The sequence below is a fragment of the Prorops nasuta genome, unplaced genomic scaffold, assembly GCF_024137725.1.
Source record: "Prorops nasuta isolate Cenicafe-Biocafe unplaced genomic scaffold, Cenicafe_Pnas_1.2 PNAS00045, whole genome shotgun sequence".
Lineage (NCBI taxonomy): Eukaryota > Metazoa > Arthropoda > Insecta > Hymenoptera > Bethylidae > Prorops > Prorops nasuta.
In genome coordinates this window covers 24,372-46,663 of record NW_027116842.1, presented here as the reverse complement: position 1 = coordinate 46,663, position 22,292 = coordinate 24,372, and the positions used below count along the sequence as shown (strand labels likewise).

Here is a 22,292-nt window from a genome sequence, read left to right as displayed (position 1 = left end):
GTTGATTAAATATTATTATACGTGCCCTATAACTCAATTTTTATAACTATTCACATACTTTACTTTGTATATCCTATATGAATAATTTCTTGATAGATTAAAGATATATATATGTGTGTGTGTGTGCGTACAATTTTTTTTTTATTATTGAAATGTTTATATGTGTTTCCTGTTGATATTAAGCATAAATTTTATCAGAAAAATGTGTGACAATGGCTTCGAGCTAAAATTCCACAACAGGGTCTTCTATTGGACCGACAGCGAGGTTTCCGTGGGTACCGACGTTGATTGTTCATTAAACAATGCCTTCATTATTAATAAGTCCATGAATGAGGATATGACGTATACTAAAAGCAGAACCGTCTACATATGTCGACCATAGGACTAAACAAAAAGTCTTATATATTCCAGTGACAAGAAACTGTCAGACGCATACCGTACATTTTCTACTTTTGTAAAAATCTCGTGGAAAGGTTGATTTTATGACTGAATCATTCGTCAATATATGTTGTTTGCTATCTACTCCACTACAATAGCCTCAATTGTACGATTCGCATTGACCCAGCAATTTATATATTAACAAAACAAGCCTAAGATCGATACTATTGAAACAAACTAAGCTCATAAAGCAATAATCATTATGGTCTGATTATATAACAGTGCACTATTATAGATTGATTTTTTTCCTCAACATTTAATCTCGCTTTAAATTGCAAGCAGCAGGCTCATATTCATTTATTTCACACGAAATAAAGCTTTAAAATTTATCAATTTGCATACAGAAATAAAGATAACGGGTTTAATATTCACTGACACAAGTTGCAACTAGCCAAACATCAATAATACTTCAGTTCACGGTGCATTGTTATTCGCAGTATCTACGTTTTAATATTCCATATGCGAATAATATTTTCACTATATCGTTAGACTTTCGGAATATTATTTGCCTTACACCTATCAAAATTTCATAATTATATTTGTATAATCATAGTCCACTAAAAATATTTGTACCTTTTTTTTGCACATGGGAAAAAATTAAGTAACCCATCGATCATTTTCCTTTTAGTCTTGGCATCAATTACTCCTATTCGAGTAATTTTGTAAACAAGTTTTACAATAATTTTCTTAGTAGTATGCAAATGGACATTGTTATTATTTAACCAAATGATCGGCACGTATAGGTATAGCCTAATAAATCACAATGATGGTTCATTAAAAGATAAAAAGGAATATTAATACTTTAATCACGGATTATATGTGCAGATTACGAAGGCAGAACGTCAGGCACTAACTTCAGATAACGCTGAATATATTTTAAAATAATAATTATACCTTCATTATGATTAGTACGATCAATTTAAGCAAATCAGAGTGCTATAAGTAGCATATAAATTTTTTTCGAAAAAGAATAAATAAAGGCAAGAATGATAGAATGGTTTTTAAACGATTGTAAGAAGCCTTGGAATATTTGCACAAATTTTGTATAAACTGATGATTTTCTAGTGGAAGTAGCCTCTTATGGATTACGTAAGTTGACCTACGATGTAGTAAATTGTGAAGATAAAAAGTATGGAAAGTGTGCTGCTTGTTATTATATTTCTTCGATGGTCCTGAATAAAAAATGGCAAAGTGGCAAATTTCTAAAGAGCTATACAAGTATACGCCTTTGAAAGAATTCGATCGGCACTGAGAAGAGCTTCGGTTTTACTCTCGACCCAGTTTACTCGTGATACAGCTGGGTCCATTCTCATCACACAAGAGGATATCATAAAAGTCCTTGTATGATACCCAACTCGCCGTGGCTCTTGATTAAGAGTCAGTAGGTAACAGGGATAACGCTTACTCAATTAGATAACGTATAGCATGCCTATACGAGATGAGAATACCATTTATTGCGAACAGTAACACTGGTCCTTTATGATATACATATATGGTGATCTTAGCCAGTCCTTTGTCTAACCTTATATTTGAATTTAAATATTTTCTACAAAAAATTTCCACAAATATTTCGAAATAGAAACATTGTAACATGAATCTTATATGTAAATGGATCTTATAATGAAATATACATTAAAGTAATTTTCTAATAACTTTTGTAAATTTTACTTATAACATGGTAATGTTCGAAAATAATAGTTATTTTATTTCAAATAATATATGTAATTCGAGTAAAATTAATATAAATTTTTATTGATTTATTATGACGAATCGATCAAATCATAATAATGATAAATTTAAGAAGACACTCTGCGGAAGAGCTCGGTGAAGCACTGGGATTGAAATGCTATAGATAATAAGTGGCTCGGTTAATTAATTGGAGATACCGAAATAGCACTGGATGAATCGAATCTCACGAGACAGTTGAGGAGCAAGCACATATTAGACCAAGCTCGCCTACGCCGTAAACTAAAGGATGTTGTCGATTCTCAGTCAATCCTTACGCAACGTTTTCATACCACTTAACCAGCAATAGAGGACAGCTTTACATAAGCTATCAGTATAATTTTCTTTCAGCATTTATGATAATCCTTCGTGACATTAGCCAAAACGAAACCATCTATACACTCTCATGTGAAAACATCGTAAATGGAGAAAGAGTAAGTATATAGTTCAGCTTTGTCATAAACAAAGTTCTCGAGTTTTAATTACTTTGTTTACTATAACAGAAAGAAAATATTGTCGTTGATTTTAAAAGAGTTAATGAGTATTGTATTTGAATGTGTATGCTGTTGAATTGTAGCTGCAATTGCTCGAGAGGCGATTTAAGAGAAGCAAATATGGTGAATTGATTGAAAATATCAAAGCAAGCAAGCAAGCAAGGTCACAGGGGAGAGGTTGCGTAACTGGTTGGAGGGTTGATGGTCCAATTGTTTTGTTTGCAGGAAACTCGAATGTGGTTCACGCATACCTTGGACATGTAGATTTTTTGGTCTATGATTCCCATACAGGGTCGAGAGACCGATAACGTTATGGGGCGTGAGCTCGAGCATACCCCAAGGGTAAGACACGTGACTATATTTAATAGAAATTCCAAATGAGAAAAAGTTCAATGGAGAAAACGAGTGAATCTTAGAGAGCGAGAGAGAGAGAGAGAGAGAGAGAGAACGCGGACGTAGATGCGAGCGAAGTAGGGTAAGGGTGCTTTGCACTACGCATATACGTTAGGAGGGCTTACTAGCAGCTGCTACGTCACGTGACGACGATCAACCGACCAGAATTACGAGAGATATATAGGGATAGGTAGCGGAAAACGAAGGAGAGGCGTGGGTGGTTTGGTCGTGTCGTCACACACACGTTACGCCCTCTCAACGAGGTATCGATCGATCGCCAGGCCTTCGACCAATCGAACAGTATCTTCGCATTAAGCGCCACTTTTCCATAATCAATGATCTTTCACGTATATCCGATCCAATATACGTCGCACACTCTCCGAGGCTTATGAATTATCTGCTTGGACGATGAAGATTGATTAATTTCTGTGTAGAGAGAATTGGTTTTGTTTAATAATTCAATATATATATATATATATAGTGAAAGTGGAAAGCGGAATGTATAGTATAGAGGGACTATCTTGTATCGCGTTGCTGTATATAGATACTGCATGGTATATATATATATATATATAGGGGTGGCGGTGGCGTCGCGACGGCAAAGGACGACGCTGGCGCAGACTATAGGATCGAACAGGGGGGCGCTGGAGTGGCGTTTCTGAAGGCGCACGCGGCACGCGGGCGGCCGTTCTGGGCCAATGAGAGTGACGGAATAAACGGCAGGAAACAGGAGCCCTCCATCCAGAGGCTTCTTCGCTAGGTGGCACGACCGCACGAATGGCTCTCCAAGTCGATTCAGATTTCAGTCCGACATCGGCGTTCGTACGGAACGCGCTTCATCGAGCATAAAGTGCCAGAGTCCAGGTGGAACGATAATCACCACTACCAACAACGCGCGGTACATAGCACCGACGCAACTACCACCAGCACGCATCGTGCTGACGCGAACCTCGCAGCTTCGAAACCAAAACGCCCCTGCACGAGATATACCGATTAAAATAGAATCCAGCGGAGGAGGAACTGGTTGAAGAGGCTCTCTCTTGGAGCAGTCTCAGCGCGGCGGAGCACGCTGCGAGGCAGAATTGCTGTAAACCGCGGGAGTGTTCGAGGGAGACGAGAAACAAGGGGGAGGCGAGAGAGAGAGAGAGAGAGAGAGAGAGAGAGTGACAAAGTTTTAGCAAGGAAGAGCCTAAGCGGTATACATGGGTCCTAAATCCACAAGGCCGGCTCACATACACACCGAATATAACACCAGCCTGCGCAATCTCAAAAGTATTAAGTTTAAGTAATTCTCTTGGATCATCACTCCGACGCTAAAATCGAGGACGACCTCAGCATCACTAGGACCACGATTCTTTTCAACTTTTCCAGCCAGTCAACCCAGTCAGATTCGCTCAAGAGATTTTTCGAGCTGATATTGCAATTTTTCCAGAGCTTCGCTGCTTTTCATCGAGGGATTATAAGTATAGGGTTGCGTTTTGGATTGGAGGGAGAGAGAGAGAGAGAGAGAGAGAGAGAGAGAGATAAGAGGAATTTTCTTGAATTTTGGATCGACGAATAGAGAACGCGAAGAGAGATCTCGAAGGGAGAGAAAGGAGCTGAGAATACCTTGAACCCCGAACGGGAGGCAGCGGTTCAAGGCGCAACTCGGAGTTACCGTTGGTCCCTTTTGCGAGGATCGATCAATCGGCCTTCTCGACAATAAGATTTGCCTCCTTTCGCGTACTTGCCTCAGTCGGAACACGACTTCCTGCGAGAAGCGCACTCACTTGGATTATTGCGACGTTCCTACGACATATTTCCGGTGATCCATTCCCAATCCGGACCAGACATCAACCACGTCAACATCCTTGCTCGGTAGCTTTGGATCGCGCTTCCCACCCACCAGGCTGCGCACCACCTCTTACGTCACTTAACGTCCCTACGTCATTACCATAGCCATAAATGTTTATCGTCGAATACCTTGAAATTGCCCACTAAGATCCATCGAGTCGCGGGAAGCTTCCTTCCTGTCTCTACTTCAAATCTATTTTCCTCAAACAGCAGGTTGAGGCACGTAACATTGATTTTTCGCGATACACGTTTTTCTAGAGAGGGAGAGAGAGAGAGAGTCTTTAATATCGAATATTTGGTACGAGGAGTCATTCGTTGTTTAATCTCTTCTCGCGTCACTAGGGATAAGAAGGAAGGAGGATTTGGTAAATGTGTCGGGGAACAGCAGGCAGTTTAGATTTGTCATCGCGAACGACTTAACGAAATAACAGAGTGAATTCTTGGGTAGAGAAAAACATCGGTTTGCGAGTAGAGAGAGAGGGAGAGAAGCAGCTGAGAGAAGAGGGAGTCAAAGAGGAGAGGATTAAAGAAGCACGATCAATCGAATAAGGCAGCATCCCCGAGGTTCGAGTGACAATTTAAGCAGCAGCGCCGCGTCACGGTTCACTCAGGACTTAAACGTCGAGGTATAAACATCAACAACATTAGAGAGCTCTCTGGCATTTGGCGGAGAGGAGTACATTGATAAGAGCTCCCCGTGAAACAATCTCTCGGACGATTCTCTCTTCTTATTGCCAATTTCGTCATCGTGTCGTTGCTACCGCTTTGCAGGAAACATCAATGCGAAGGAATTACACACACTGACATACATACCTCGATGGAACGAGCAGTCGACTAAGATCGCCAACGTTGAAGACTCGTCAATATTATTCGACTTTGTATTGAATTTAGTCAAGGTCGAGGAAGAGAGACATTTACGAAAATCCATTTCTCGAGCTCAAAGACTGGCACTCTTTTTCCACTACACACAGCCTTCTCAGTTTAGCACGTGGGATTTCCAGGCCAGAAGGAATTATCTTCCGAATCCAGTATCCAGCGCAAGTACTTTTCATCCCATTTTGTGATTGTGAATGGAGAAGCTCTCTTTCCGCGTACACCGTGCTTTATTACTATTTTCTATTCCCAAGCTTACACGAAAAGTCTGAGAAGTCTCGTTTAAGAAATGCCTTTCGTAATACAACTGGCGTTTTTTATATATAAATCTTCGAGATAAGAGTGTATAGATATTTCTACGGTTAGAAATCAATTCGTTCGTAATAAGCTGACGCATTGTTACTCGAGTGCCTCTACCGAAAACGAAGCTTGGATCAGAGAGAAAGGGGGGGAGAGAGAGAGAGAGAGAGAGAGAGAGAGAGAGAGAAGAGAAGAGAAGAGAAGAGAGTTTGCGTGGTCTGTTTATCAACAGACGATTCATTTTCCATAGAAGAGAAGAGTAGAGAAGAGTGGCATTTAGAATAAAGTGATTTTTAAGGTAGAAGAAGAAGGAGAAGAAGAGAGCTTCCGTAAATTGATTTATTTTAATTAACGAGTAACAAAGGAAATAAATAAATTTTTAAAGATTTCGAGTTCCGAAAGAATGGTTACAAAATTAGAAACAAATCGAAATGGGCATGAGCTGGCTCCGTTGAACGATGATCGACAAGCTCCACATAATGTAACGATTGTAGTGAGCGGAAGTCAAAATATTTCTACCGGTAGTCAAGAGCCGAAGGAGGATAATAGAGCAGCATGGAGCGGAAAGATGCAATTTTTCCTCAGCATCATCGGCTACAGCGTGGGACTTGGCAACATTTGGAGGTTTCCATACCTCTGTCAACAAAACGGAGGCGGTGAGTTTTTAATATACTTTTTTAATTACTATTTTAATTATACGCTAAAAGCGTTAGTAGTAAGCGCATGAAAGTAAATCTTCGCTAACTTATGATATTGAACATTCTCGAAGCTATTTCAAAAATACAAATATTTAGAAACCCAGTGTTTGCACTGCTGAGAAGTGGTGTGAAAAATCAATCCGGTGAATTTCTTTTATACCCGCGGCGCCTATTTCTTTTTCATCGCTTGATATTACCTGCAAAAATCAGTGCTCCTCTAAATTCACAAATTCAAACTTTGTTCAATTTAGCAATACTTTTCGTTAAGTACCTCGAACGAGATACGCTATTTACGTCAATAAAAAATAATATGTAATTTGGATTTATCCTTGAGAAGGCTGCGAGATTATATAATAGGTTCTCCGTTAAAGCTACGATCAATTCTTCGCGTACAGGGGAAGCAACTAACTCGGATTAACTCGGCTGATTCTATGGAAGAAAATTAATCGGCAACATGCAAATTGCCCTTCCCACATTTTTTCCCCGTCAATTACAACTAAATTATTTCAATAAGAATTACAGCAGTATTCCGTATAATGCGCTACAACGAGTGTTTAGGGGAGAAACTTGAGAAGCGAGTCTGATTGTGGCCAATTAACACTATAAATCGATATTGCTGGTATAATCATCATGCTGAATTTATTACGTTTCTAGATTGGCTGTTTAGTGTTAATTTCAATTATTGCTATTTAAATTGGATAAATTTCTAATGATTTTATGCTGATGATATCTCTGACATTAGTAGCGTCGATCAAGGTCCCTTATCTAGGCCAGCAACCTTTATAGCACAAAAGCTCGTTCGCTTCTGCTATATTCATCCTTAATTTCCTGTCTAATGTTTGACAGCTTTCGGAACTGAATCGTACGAAACGTATTTAAAATGTCAAAGTTGAAGTGCTACTCCATTCACTGTAACCGAGTTTTGCCAAAATTGTAGAAAAATAATATTTAAAATGTGTAACATTTAGAAATCGATGGTTCGTTAAAATGTTACTAATGGCGTACGAAGGTGGAGAAAGAAAGGGTCAATCGACACTGCGTCGTGGGTGAAATAATCACCATATTCGAAAGGCCGATTACGAGCGATAACGATCGTAATGTTCGCTTTCATTGACATCAGTGATTCCACGGACTTTTATTCTTACTTTTCACCCAATGGCATATTACATTAAAATTTACGCTTTTCAAAAACAAACAGATCAACTTAATAATAATTTGATTTTCTCACGCATGGCTGCCTCTACGTGCTTAATCTAGATAAGTGGAAAAAGCATTTTAAGCCATGCATGTAATATCGCTGATGCTGCGACTACTGGATAATAGCAGCCATTTCAAAATAGAAGCTATTGAAACCATATATATATATATATATATATATATCGCGCAGAGCTTTGAGGCAAGCTTTATTTTAGAAAAGTACAAATTGTTCGGTGCGTCTTGTACTCCGCCATGCACGATACGCATTTCCGAGCATAACCTATTTTTGAGTGCCTCTGCTCGCTCTTGTATATACAGTACATGGCATCCCGTTAAAATAGTTGCGCAATCTATTCTGGATACCTGCACACGATTTTCACGTTTCATATTTTCTCCACGGCGTTAAACAAGAGTAACGGAGAAACGTATTTCATTTATGCGCATATATATAATCGATCGATTTATAAATTCTAAAATGACAATTTTGTTTAGTCGTAAAAATATATACTCGAATGTGTCGTGGCGTAGGTAGGCGGCTGTGTGTCAGGTCGGTTGAAGCGACCACGCCGGAAATAGAGTTTTTTCTGCGAAAGGTATAGGTAAACTAAATAAAAAAAAATGTGTAATAAACTATACGGTAAATTGATGAAAGAAATATAGATTGCACGTTGAGATGGTGAATATTTTTGAACGGGGGCAAACGTTAAGAATAATAAAATCGTGGATGCCGTATAGATATAGTAGAGGGTAGAGGTTTGAAATAAAGTATGAAGTATCTAAGGATGGCATAACGAGAGCGATTGCATGGAATGCGAAACTTGTGAATTCCATAAAAAGACGCAGTGTCATAATGTATAAGTGCTTCTGACCTTTCCACACTGCCGTGTATTGATCTAAACTGGTGACGTTTCTTTTTTGGTCCTTCTCACTCTGATTGCAGAGTTTAATAACAAGACGATGCCACGGCATATTACTCGCGTGTATAGCTCTCTATAGTCTTCTGTATATATATATATATATATATATATGCACGTACTTTATAAACTCTTACTCCGTGCTGGCTAGATCTGACCGTTTTTTCACAAAGGATAAGCAATCCAAAAAAAGCAAGTAAGAATTTGCGTTTCTTAGAAACGTCCCACGCCAAACGTTATAAGTATCGATTTAGCGACCGAGAGAAAAAATTAGATTAAGATAAGATCGTGACTCTCGCAACGTAATCCCAAGAATCGCAAATGAAAGACTCAGTTTTCAATGGAATTTTCCGCACAGCCGGGGACAACGTACCGATCGATTCTCGTCACAGCAAACACGTGACTTGCTCGCCATGTGCTTCGAGGGTTGTTGTGAAATATATCAATCAAGCGCATATTAAACTTTATCATGGTGAATCCAAGGAAAGCAAATAAAACAATTATTTGGAAACTTTCGAGACGAAAAGCTATGTAGGAAAAAGCTTGATAAAACTTTTGCAAAAGCAATATCTAAACTTGTACCTAATTTTTTTGCCATCAATATAGCTAGCAGAACTGAATAAATTCATGAGATATATATATATATATATATATATTCGTGAAATTTCGTATATAACAATTGACAATCGAATGTTCGTTGTAGATGAAAGAATTTTTTTTATTAGGGTCGCGTCACGGAACCTGAACCAGGGCTAACGAGTTTCGGCTGCGGAGAAGCGGATCGGTTGCGTGCCTCATCGAGACGTAGATAGAGCTTTAGGGTAAAAATATATGGATATATAGTGTAGGGAGCAGTACGGATAATGATTTGTAGGTCACGCGAGTATAAGGATGAATAAACGGGATGCTATAGATATATTCCAGTTGAGAGATGTAATCTACAGCTGGAAGCTATTAATCCGTGGATAATAATAAACCAAATGAGAATTTTGCTTTGGAATCTCAGTTTTTCGGACTATGACGATTATACGAGTATGTAGAAGCAAATCGTGCCTATATAGGATAGTTGCTAGACGAAGGGATGTCGATGCACAAGCTGACTATCTCCCCTGTACCAGAGGACTACTACCAGACCAGACCAGACCAGGTCGCTCCGTGAAGTTTCTGTGCACGGAGAGAAAGGGAGTGGTGTTAGAAGTAGTGGTAGGCACTGTAGGCAACAGCAGGCAGGCAAGCAGAGGGAGAGAATCAGAGCAACGCGATGAAAGGAGAGGGTTGAAGTGAAGCAAGAGCGTAGCTCGATCAATACGAGACACTCTGCTCGCTCGAAGCTGAACCCTTGGAGAAACAAGGACGCAAAATGAAACGGACGACGATGAAGAGAGACGCGCCAACGTGTTGGTATGGGTGCATCGGAGGCTATGATCTTTCCGATGTGTGTGTAAGTTTCGCGCAACAAAAGCAAGAGAGGGAGAAAACGAAGCTAGTGAAAAGGAGAAACGAAAGAATGAGACGAATCTTGAGGGGGCTTGCCCAAAAGGGGCTAGAGCCTAAAAAAACTAACATGAATCTAGCCTTTCTACGCGTGGTACGTTTGAAGAACTTTTGAAGAATCAAGAGCGAGACTGCATGTACACGAAGAAAATTTCTGGTATTTCGTATCGTATAATCGATTTCCTCCTTGTTTCTTTACATATATATATATATAGAAAATGCGCGTAATGACTCGAAAAACCTATATTGCGTATAATGGTGATTACAAGATAACGCTGAGGATATTATGCAGTGCTATATATATATATATATGCGCAAAGAGGACGATGGTACAAAAATGATTTAAATAAAGTGCTGTTGAACGCAAAAGAATTAATGCTTCGCGTGGCACGACACTCGTGAACGTGTATCTTATTCGCAAATACTACCACGTCGATGATGGGAATAAGCCAAGTAAAGCACTCTGGTGGAAGAAACAAATAAATCCTGGAGATACGAAGAGAGGAAAAGCTATTACGCATCCGTGCATTTGTATAAGGGATGAATATCTTTGGTTGCGTCATAGCCGTGTCCTAGAGAAAAATATGACAGATGTGCTCCGAGATGAAAAAAGTTTTATTAAACTCGGCGTGTAAAAATAAAGTAAAAAGTGTCATTAAGGATCGTGCAAAGGGGGGATGGGAGGAGGCTTTCGCGTGGCTTATCTGGAGCACTTATCGTCACTCCTCGTTAAGTTCTAGGCTCTAACACACAAATTCTAATAATCTCGCCCAGAGATTTTGGTATATATACAAGCGCATGGTTGTCAAAACGCGTTACGTTGTAACGCGAAGCAATGCTCGCTCTTCCGATCGTGTCTCGGTCGTCTCCAGGTTAATCCAGTAATCGCTGCCGCAGTCTTCGGCGAGACAGCCGAGGTCTTGCCACTGGAATCGATAAGAGCTCGACGGTAATAATATAACTCGAGTAATTTGAGAAGAAAGAAAGATTGGAGAGATCCGCTAAATATACAGCTAGTCATTCACCGTATATATATATATATATATATATATATATATATATACCGTCTGGGACTCGATCGTATGTATACCTTCGATACTTTGCAAAAAATTTAATTCTTCCTATATTATGAATATATCTTGCAATATCGCTTGATAAGCTTTAATTACGTGTTATCGGGTGGCAAACATTTGAAGAGCAGGATCAATTTTGTCATTCGAGTCCTCTGTCCACATGGGAAGCTCGTTTATTTTCCAATGTAGGTATTTCTCCGTTAAGCATCGATCAAGCGTTTATCAAAGGGGGCGATACGAGCGAAAAGTAAGACCCTGCCCTATCGCAAATTTAAATATTTACACGACGTTAAAAATAGATGCAATCGCAGTTTATAATAAAGTTATCATTAACAACGAAGCCGCAGTGCATGTGTGGTACGTTAAAAATGCTGCACGAATTGAAACACGCTTTATATTTACATGCATCATTGCAGATAATCGTCAGCTCTTTTATTGTTCGGTACAACTGAGTCAAAGACTCGTCGAGTTACGCTAAAGCTGCAAAAAATTTGAACCACTCTTGTGTTTTTGTCACGTACATCTACGCGCGGAAATAGCGTGTACACGTAAAAATGCAGTATTCTCGCGCGTGGACGTTTCCAAAGACGTATGTAACTGATTAGCGTCTTAATTAATTACTGATAGACAGTGTAATCAATGGCACAACAAATATCTTGGTCAATGCGAAAAAAACATGTTAGCGTATAATGTATATATATATATATATATATATATATATAGGTGCTACTCTTTCGACCTTTCACTTAAACTTTAAATTATCGAAATTGATTTTGAAATGACCAAAGTTTCATTGGATTAATCGGAATATTGCTACGTGCATTTATAAGTTTAATAGCTGCGCGCAAAAGTTTATCCTTTTAAAAGTATAGTAGAAGAATAAACTTGGCGATTATCCAAGTAATTTACTTATCTTCATAGCTATTATGTTAATATATATATATATATATATATATAATGTGTTTAAAGGAATTTGACTTTTTGCTTCGTTGCAGGAGCTTTTCTCATTCCCTTTTTCGTGATGCTCATCCTGGAGGGCGTGCCTCTATTCTTAATCGAGCTGGGTCTCGGTCAAAGGATGCGTCAAGGGGCTCTCGGTGTCTGGAACACGATACATCCCTGGTTAGGTGGTATAGGAATCGCATCGTGCATCGTCACCTTCTTCGTAGCACTGTATTATAACGTTATAATTACCTGGTGCTTCTATTACCTCTTCAATTCTCTGGGGGTACGTATATATAGCGATTTTAACTATATGGTATAGCAAAATTGCCTACACTCTGTAATTGTTACAAATCTGTAATTAACACGATAAGATCGTTGTAACTTGATCCTCTGCATATATACATAAGATATTCCTATACCATCCTGTATGTAATTTATATAGTGTAAGAACACACACCAATAACCAATAGTTGTAAACATGAATGAGCTAATTTGAGATTTTGTGTTTTTCCCATGCATCCCGACAGGCCGTCTCGATTAAATTCGGTGTAAGTACCCAAGACACGACTTCTTGTTCAGAAGTCGATTCTCTCGTTAACCTCCGTTGGCTTGCGATTCTCCTACGGCAGTGTCTGCGAAAGGGAAAGAAAGCACACGCAATTACATCATCGTCTCATCACTGTCATCTGCGAGCGCTGACTTTCTTCCAGGATGGCCTGGAAGAGACTCGGGGTTAACAGAGCAGTACCGAATAGTCATCTCACAGCATCGCTAGGTGTGATGTGTCAAGCTTACTCGCAAAAGGCTTTCTAATTTTCCCGATAAAGATACTAGTCCACTGTTCCTTTTTACTCTTCTCAATGAAATACTTTCTGAACGACTCTGTGCCAAAAGAATATTCAGAAAATGTGCTCAAAGAGAGAAAAAAAAGGTTCATTCTATAACATGTGTGAAAAGCTGCTTTACTTATTGCTTAGATCTATCTTTCATTGAGAGAAAATTGACGATACATATCGTGACATTGCAATTGTGCTGCATATTCTGGATATATATATATATATATATATATATGTATAATTACCTCTTTCTCCATTGTCCTTGATCTTTGCTCGCTATACCTGTATACATAAATATAATTAAACCCAATCGATACATAATACATATATATATATATATATAATATAAAGTCTTTGCCATGGCATGCGAGTTTGAATTTTGAATATCGCGAATACAGAGAAGAGCGACTGGCTCGTATAAAAATTGTCTACTAAACATTTTCACTTTTATTTTCAACGTAATCCAGGAGCCTTTACCTTGGGCGCAATGTCCAGAAGTCGACTCGAAGCCAGTGGAGGAATGTGCCAAGAGCTCGGAAACAGCTTATTTTTGGTATAGGACAACGTTGGACGCAGCGCCGTCCATTGACGATGGTCAAGGTCTCAAATGGTGGATCGTTCTTTGCCTTCTACTCAGTTGGGTTGTGGTATTCTTCATCGTTATGAAGGGGATACAATCATCCGGCAAGGTAAACTTTCGCTCCCTCTATTAAAAATATATGTATATATATATATATATATATATATATATATTAATATACCAAGTTTAACAATAAAAATAGTTTATGATGCAAGAGTTCAAGAATAACTGCCAATTCCTTCAACAGGTTGTCTACTTTACGTCCATGTTTCCGTATCTGGTGCTTACTATTTTCTTTATTAGAGGGATAACGTTGAAAGGTGCAAGCGATGGCTTGGCTCACATGTATACGCCAAAGGTGGGTCCCTACATCTCTCCCATATTTTTTTCATCCATGATAAGTCTACCTTAATCATCAAACGTTACATTCTATACGTCGAGCGTTTATCGCAACGCTCTTCTCCCTCGCAGGTTGAAAAATTGCTACAACCGACGGTTTGGCTGGACGCAGCAACCCAAGTATTTTACAGTTTTGGACTGGCCTTTGGTTCCTTGATCGCTTTCGGCAGCTACAACACACCGAACAACAACTGTGTGCGAGATGTAATCCTGGTGAGCGTATGTAACGCCTTTACCGCCATTTATGCCAGTGTCGTCATTTTCGCAATTTTGGGCTTCAAAGCAATGTCGAACGTAGACAAGTGCCTGCTCAGGTAATGAAAATACTTTTCCGGAGCGAACGTATCTACGTCTCATTAATTGATTCTATAGAGCTGTTAGAGCTCTCGGCTGATCAGTTTGTCGAAAATCACGAAACAGCTACCGTAATTTGGATAGTGGCCAAATATCCTCAGAGAGATATTACTAATTTCAACCGGAAATTGTAATTTGCATACCGAACGAGCCGTTGCAACGTTTCGCCTGCTATTGCGTCAAATTCACGTCTGCGCCTGTCGTTCGTGTAGGCTCAAACTATACAATTCCTGGACAAACGATATCTCACCCTGACCTTAGCGCGCGCGGTATGCACAGCGACTTGTTCATTAATCACGAGTTATTTCACAAGTTAAAAAATATATACATTTTAGAAATATAATTAAATTCTTTATAGACATTTCATAGGGAAATAATTGATATCTCGTGAGAAAATTTTCAAGGTCAAATTAACTCTGAAAATCTCAGCTTGTACCAATAATAATAGGTAGCTGTACAAACTGCGGGTATATTACGTAAGAACGACTAAACACTAGCAAGAATTTGCTCCAGTGGCACGCGTCTTTTGTACAAAAGCGTGGATTTCGTGACTGAAATGGTGTACAGGCACATAGAAATAGCTTATGGCTTCTAATGAAAATCAAAGATACGTTGCTATTTCCGTGAAGAAAATCAATGACAGAAGCATTTCTCTGTATATGAGCTAACGCTGAGTAACGAAACGATACAATGAGATAATTTGATTTCAGTAATCGGAATGTACTTGTCGAAAACGGATATCTCTCCCATGTAAACGTCACCGACAGAGAGTACGATTTGGTCGTTAGCAATTTCAACGCCACAGTTGCAAATTTTACCCTTGATAAGTGCAGCCTCAGCGATCAGCTTGACAATGTAAGTATTTCAAATTACTGTGGTAGCTAGGTTATGCCTGAGAAAATTTCGGATCGATCTCTATACGTGTTATGCAGGAGCAAAAATATCATACAATTAAACTATTTATCGAGCATGACGCATGTTTATGTAGTCACTCGCGTTCATCGAGTTAATCAATAATGATTTGCAGGCTGCCGAAGGAACTGGGTTGGCCTTTATAGTCTTCACCCAAGCTATAGTGGAACTACCGGGTGCTCCTTTTTGGTCCTGCATTTTCTTCCTGATGCTACTGGCCCTTGGCCTTGGATCCCAGATCGGTATTCTCGAAGGAATGCTCTGCGTTATTTTCGATATAGACCTCTTTAAGAGAATAAAGAAACAATACATGACAGGTTAGTTGGTCACAACTCGCACTCCTTTATCCGCCACCGTTTCAATTATCTGTAAAACCGTTTGTTTTCTTCGTTACAGGTGTTGTGTGTGTCATATGCTTCTCGGTCGGTCTTATCTTCTGCACTGGTGCAGGGGAATACTGGCTTAAAATGTTTGATAGCTTTGCCGGTACTATCGGTCTCGTCATGGTCGCTCTTATGGAAATGATTGCTGTGGTCTTTATTTACGGACATGAAAAGTGCGTATCGATCGTAGCAGAATGGGAAAGCAATTATATTATATCATAAGACCCATCCTTCCCTCGCTGTTGAATCAATTGGCGAAACTAACGAAACTCTCTCAATGTCTGCACAGGTTTTCCAAAGATATCGAAGAAATGACAGGGTACAGACCAGGAATATATTGGCAAGTCACGTGGCGATTCCTGGCGCCTATTATCATGGTTGCCATTTTAATTTCCAGTATCGCGTCTATGTTTATTAAAAAACCGCAGTATTCAGCTTGGAACGCTTCACTGGTACGATTCTATATATACCTGTTATGTGGATATACGAGTGTGGCGAGGGAGTCTTTACCGGACAACTTGTTATTATTATTATTTTGCAGGGTGTTGCTGTGCCAGCCGATTATCCAAGTTGGGTATTAGCTATAGCAGTCTGCATTATCTTTGCCGGTGTCGCACCAATACCGATTGTATTCCTTTTGAGAAGATTCCAGTGCGTGAAACTCGATGTCGACATACATCAAGGTAGCATTCGTCGTATAGATACAACAGTTTCGACCAAGGAAATGATCGGTGATGTCGATGTAAGTACATTCTCACCGTTGCGCTTTGATCTTTCCATTGCAACTAGATCTTTATCGTGTTATCAGTCGTAGAGCTACTCCCTTCGTCATTGATATTGTCCAGTAGTTAAAGTTATTCTTGTACCATTGTTTAACACGACTCTCAAAGACTTAGTTACTATATTGATACGTAGATATCAACTGTTGGTTTTGTTTGTTTAATATTAACGTACATATAGACAAGATTAATATTCGGTATAATTTTGTCGAGAAACCTCGTTTATATGTATAATATTTGTAGCTTTGTAATTTGAGTATATGAGTATAAACTGTGAAGAGCTTGATTGAATTTGGATTTGCTACGAGACTGGTATAGAGTTTATTACGATTGACTGTGATGTATTTTGGTATATTACCTTAAAATGTCCCTAAACATATTTAAGTTCAACGTAAGATCCACTTGGCAGAGGTACAGTTCCACTCAGCTTTTCCGAGTATACTTGTAACGCGATTGTCAAGACAACAACCGCGTTTGCACCGTACGCGACTCCCATCGTGATAGAAACTTAATTTGTGCACCACGAATCGAGACTCGTCTCACTACTGCACCGATCATCAGCCAGCTTCAGGCTTGTGCGAATAAACGACTGTACATTTAAGCCGGAAACTCCGATAAGCTTTTGATATATGTTGTACATGGAAGATGGACAGCGCAATTCGACTTGCACATTACGCACCGAGTCGATTAGTCGCACAGCCTTGCTACTCGCATTTCTTTTCTTTCAATTTACGTGTTCCTTGCGAATTGTCAGTTTCCTTATGTACTAATTTCTTAGTCGCCTGTGGGATAAAGTAAAGAAACGATTCTCTCATGGTGGGCCAATTAAGAGTACCCCTCGGTGTACACACGTTGAACATTTGATCTGCAGTTGTAGGTAAGCATCCTCTCTATCTGTGGTTACGCCAATAAGCTATAACAATGTGAGTTTGCCAGTAGCTATAACTCTTCCAGTGCAACTCTCCTGCACTCTTTTATGAATGTTCTCTCGGCTCTTGTTCCTCATTCCACGTGCATATTTCCATTGGCTATACCTATATATGCACACCTTATCATAGCCATATAGCCCTTGAAACACGCAAGCTTGGAAAGGCACTGTGCTCGTCGAAGTATTTTCAAAACGATTTCATCTAAATGTATCATTGCATACGACATCTCATCATCGTTATCGATTTAAAAAGCGATAGTACACTTTTCGTGTCGCTGTATCAACTTACTGCATAAATTTTAAAGTTTCGCAGGTAATTGAGAAATTTCACAGTAGTTTCATTTCCCTCGGCTGTTCATATCTATCGTACGAGTATACCCTATATATACCATACATACATATAGTAAATTAGGTATTAGAAGCTGCGAGTATAATCAAGATGCATGATCGAGTATGAGCATAGCGAGCAAGGCGGATGTGAATATTTAAAATGATCTGCTGGTAGAGCATGAATCATGTACTATTTTTTGCCACTTTCACTTTTCTACAGCATGAAGTAATAATGAGATATATAGATAAATGAAAGCGCGGATGAAGGAGCTCAGACCACAATCGCGTTCATTTAATTAATATATCAGTGCGGTGTAGTTTAAATTTGGAATATGGATACGATTGTGAAGTTTGATCAAGTTTTACCGCGCATGGCAAATGAGTGATAAAATTGATATCGATTAGACGCGTTGTGGGGAAGGAAGAGATTTCGGAGACGAGCTTTTGAACGATCGTTGGCAGGCCTCCAGAGCTTTTCTCTTCATTTTCACGATTATTAATAGAGAAATGCGCTAATTTGAGAAAAATTTCTTTCCAGTTGGATGAATATCACGATCGGTTGGAGGACTTTCCAGAGGAGGAGGAGGATATGAACAGCGACGATGACAACAATAGTGCACCAACCATGTCGAAAATCGTACCGAACAAGCTTCACGGCAGAGCTTTCAAGATGCAAGTGATGGACTTTTGAGCAACAATCAGCAGATTAACTATTTTCCACTCGAAGGTCCAAAGCATGAGGCTCTTTCTCTCTCGCACACACACACATACACACACACACACACAAACACTTGCTCTTGCGTGTAACTATTCACGCGACTGAGTCTTTTTCCAGAGAGAGAGAGAGAGAGAGAGAGGGAGAGACGAAAGGTCAATAAGAATCGAGTACAGACACCGACTGCGTACGAACGAATGAACGAAAGATGAATAACGTTTTAAAAGCAATACTTTTAGCACTGATGAGTTTCGTATTAAATGCAAAAATCTAGGAGATGCAAGATGCAATCATGAAAGGCCGTAGCCACTTAATGAGATTAATTAGATAGTATTGAATTTTAGAAACATGGATGGAAATTATAACTATGTTAACTCGCTGTTGTAATGTCCTCGTGTAGACACGCCGTAACAGATTGTCCGTCTATCTTATTTATTTTATATTACGATCATGATTATGTACGATTAGGATTACGATTAATTTTAAATATCGAATCTGCCAATAAGTCGGAAGTTTAAAGTTTCTCAACGATGCTTCGGCTCTTGTCACGCTTTGCGTCGCAGCAAATCTTTCAGTAGAGACCAATGACGCATATATTTGTTAAAATTATCATTTTATACATTGATATTGGAATGAGAATTTTTTTTATCTTTTAATGAATGTTTTAAGCGAAACAGGACATAATTTTGTAGTGCATTGTGCGAGACACAAAGCGAAATCAAGAAATTAAACTGCCATTTGAGGAAAGTGGCACTGGATTATAGTATAATGGGCAATAGCATAGTATTAGACGACGCGAAGTCGAGGTATTTTTTTTATAGATTATAGCTATGGCATATAGACGACAATTTTTAAATAGCGCGAAAAAAAGCGAGCTTGTGTGCTAAGCGGTAAACCGGATGTCTCAAGGTGCCATGTTTTATTACGTGGGTGGACGGTTAACGTGTACGTCGCGACCATTGTTTAACTCACAATGACGAGAGATAGATTGTAATAAGAATGTATGTATATGCTTCACTCGCGAGGCATCGAGCCTTCGGAGTACCAAAATTCAGTAGGCTATTGTTTGGCTGGTCCAGTTATATTTAATAGTGAAGTATACCAAATTTACGCCAAGGCTACCAACAAACTAGCTGCTCTAAACACGTATTCATTTTTTACGTTTCTCCGCTTTCTCTCTGTTTTCGTTTTGCTTATGCTTCAATCGATCTAATAATACCATGCACCTTGCTAATTATCTTGATGCAATTACCGGTCCAGCAAATATTTAAACAGTTGATGAGAAAACGTTAGTTTTCCTTTCAGATCGATCTAATTTTCCTCTTTTTACAACGACAGCAAAATTTATTACAGCAGTACAGTCCCCGAAGGTAAAACGCTATTGTTGGTCAGTCTGTCCTAGCTGTACCTATAATGTACATACGTAGTATATAAAATATATTAATGTAAGTTTTAAACAGAGACCGCGCAAGCTCAGTGAAAAAATTAAGTTAACGAAGTTTATGGCTCGCGTTTAAACGCGCGGTCCGATAACGTCTGAGATATTATATTTTTAAGTGTAAAATACATTCGATTATTACAGTCTTTGCGTTATATAGTTACCGGGAGAAGGCACGTCATTGTAAATATAAATATTTCTCAATCATATATCGATAATCTCTCTCACTTTTCTTTCTACTATATGATCGTGTAAAATCCACTACTAAATTTGTCCGTCTCTCACTCTTGCTATCACTTTTTCGTTCCTATACTATTTTTTCTCTCAGAAAAGTATCATTTTGCTCCATGACTATAATCTGGACTAAAATTTATATATTTCAATTGTGTTATTATTTATTTATTTATTTATTATAAAACGATCGTCATAGTGTCACATATTTTTATTAATGGTATACACGTTGCCAATTTTAAATTATAGGCGCTCGTCGCCTCCGTTACTACTATTCTAGGAAAAAATGACAAAGTTATCGATGTTATATTAAATCAGTCTTTTTTTTTTTTTTTGTACAGAGATATCATTTTTCGTTTAATAGAAAAGTCTTCGTCATTCAGCTGACTTATCTGTTCCATCGTCGAAATATAGTAGCCAGCATGAATACAATTAACGTTCCATAAAGAATGATTTAACACGTTCGTCGCCGCGTCAGCCATGCCCGATGAACAACTATAGACGGGTGTTTCCGCGGGGCCCTCGGTCACCCGTATTTTATATTTTGCTGATTCTCTTCTTCTTCGAGTTAACAGGATTTTCGGTTTGGATTTTTCAAAGAAATTTAATGAACAAAACATTGAAATATATAACTACAGGATGAACGACATAAAAATACGAAAAACTGAGGGGCGTCTAAAAAAAATATGCTTCTCGACTGAACGAAGGATTTAACGAGGGATTTGCAAAGAGATCCAATGCGGTCCTCTAGCAGAAAAGCTTATCGCTTTCCCCGTGTCAGAGCTAAACATTTTATTCTTTACAATGAATCGAATTGTACGAGTCTACTCGAGTTACATCATTGCTATTCCCATTTATCGATCTGTTTACGTTGCGACAGTTGGATCTGGATCTGGGCCCCGCGAGAATCCCAAGCGAATCGCGATCGGCGACGAACGTGTCAAGTTAAATTACCTACGCAGATAATTTGTATATTTAGAGAAGGATATATGTGGTAAAATGTGGAGTCAATTCTCAAACGATGCATTATTGCCTTCCCACTTTATCATGATAAATTCCAATGATAATACGACTAACAGGTTCCTATTACTTCCATGATTAAAATCCAAGTATTTTCAAAGTGGTGCGGTTCTGATACATTCAGAGATCTTAAAAGCAAGAAATAATTAAAGATACCATGTATGTATACTCTTGTTAATTCTTAGCTCATAGTTCTTTTTTATTCTTTCAAGTGTACAAATCTGACCGTCTATTGTTTCCTATTTTTAAATACGTATAATAAAAAGTGTTTTACTACATTAAAAAAAAAAAAAACTAAACAAAACCTAGAAAAAAAAAATAATTGTCAGTTGATCAAAGAAACTAAAGGAAAAAATAAAAACTAACAGTAAAACTTTGCGTAACTCGTGCGCGGACAAACATTAAAATTTTATTAATAATATTATAACCAATTCGTACAGTATAATGCAGTATTTTATTTATTGAAAACAGCCAATACGCGGGACAAAACAAAACATTTGGCCAGCGAGTCTGGTTTTAACGTTGACCTTTTTGCACGTCACGAAGGAAAATCAAAATAAATTTTCTAATAATTTGTTATAAATGCATAGGAAAAAATTCAACATTCTTCCCTCTCGCAATATTCGTGAAATGATGAAAGGTTAAAAAGCAAAAACAGAACTGATCTGGCTCAACAAAAATACTCTGTACTTTATCATAGATTAGTATTAAATATATACTGAAAGCTGCTTCAGTACGGATTAGATTAAGGTTGAGTATGGTGGCATATCTTGGTATTATCTTCAAGTTATACCTTGTGCATTGAACAAATCGTATTCTTATAGTCAATAAATAAACTCGAATAATGTGAAAATAAAACCTTGTTACGCATTAAAGCTATTTCCAAACTATTTATGACAATACACGTTATAGTTTCGAAATTGTTTCATCTCTCCCTTATTCTTCTAAAAGAATTGGACTCGCATGTATTAAAAGTTATGAAAGAAAAATATATATTTTTAAAATTAGTT

The 22,292-nt window shown here is 38.4% G+C and overlaps 1 protein-coding gene across 3 annotated transcripts; it reads left to right on the top strand.

Moving 5' to 3' along the window:
• Positions 1 to 3,818: 3,818 nt before the first annotated feature.
• LOC136784085 (sodium- and chloride-dependent transporter XTRP3) lies at positions 3,819 to 22,289 on the top strand. 3 transcript variants are annotated; one of them, XR_010824367.1, is made up of 13 exons: positions 3,819 to 6,712; positions 12,428 to 12,660; positions 12,905 to 12,925; positions 13,681 to 13,902; positions 14,041 to 14,151; positions 14,265 to 14,506; positions 15,257 to 15,401; positions 15,574 to 15,775; positions 15,855 to 16,014; positions 16,131 to 16,293; positions 16,383 to 16,583; positions 17,399 to 17,497; positions 18,417 to 18,548. XR_010824367.1 is itself a non-coding variant. In XM_066744586.1 (12 exons), the coding sequence occupies exons 1-12, from the start codon at positions 6,460 to 6,462 to the stop codon at positions 18,567 to 18,569; spliced, it is 2,106 nt and encodes a 701-aa protein (XP_066600683.1). In that variant the 5' UTR covers positions 3,820 to 6,459; the 3' UTR covers positions 18,570 to 22,289. The 3 variants fall into 3 exon arrangements, 2 of the variants coding, with proteins under 2 accessions (XP_066600684.1, XP_066600683.1); XM_066744586.1 differs by lacking the exon at positions 17,399 to 17,497 and having other exon boundaries at positions 3,820 to 6,712; positions 18,417 to 22,289; XM_066744587.1 differs by lacking the exons at positions 12,905 to 12,925; positions 17,399 to 17,497 and having other exon boundaries at positions 18,417 to 22,289.
• Positions 22,290 to 22,292: the final 3 nt, after the last annotated feature.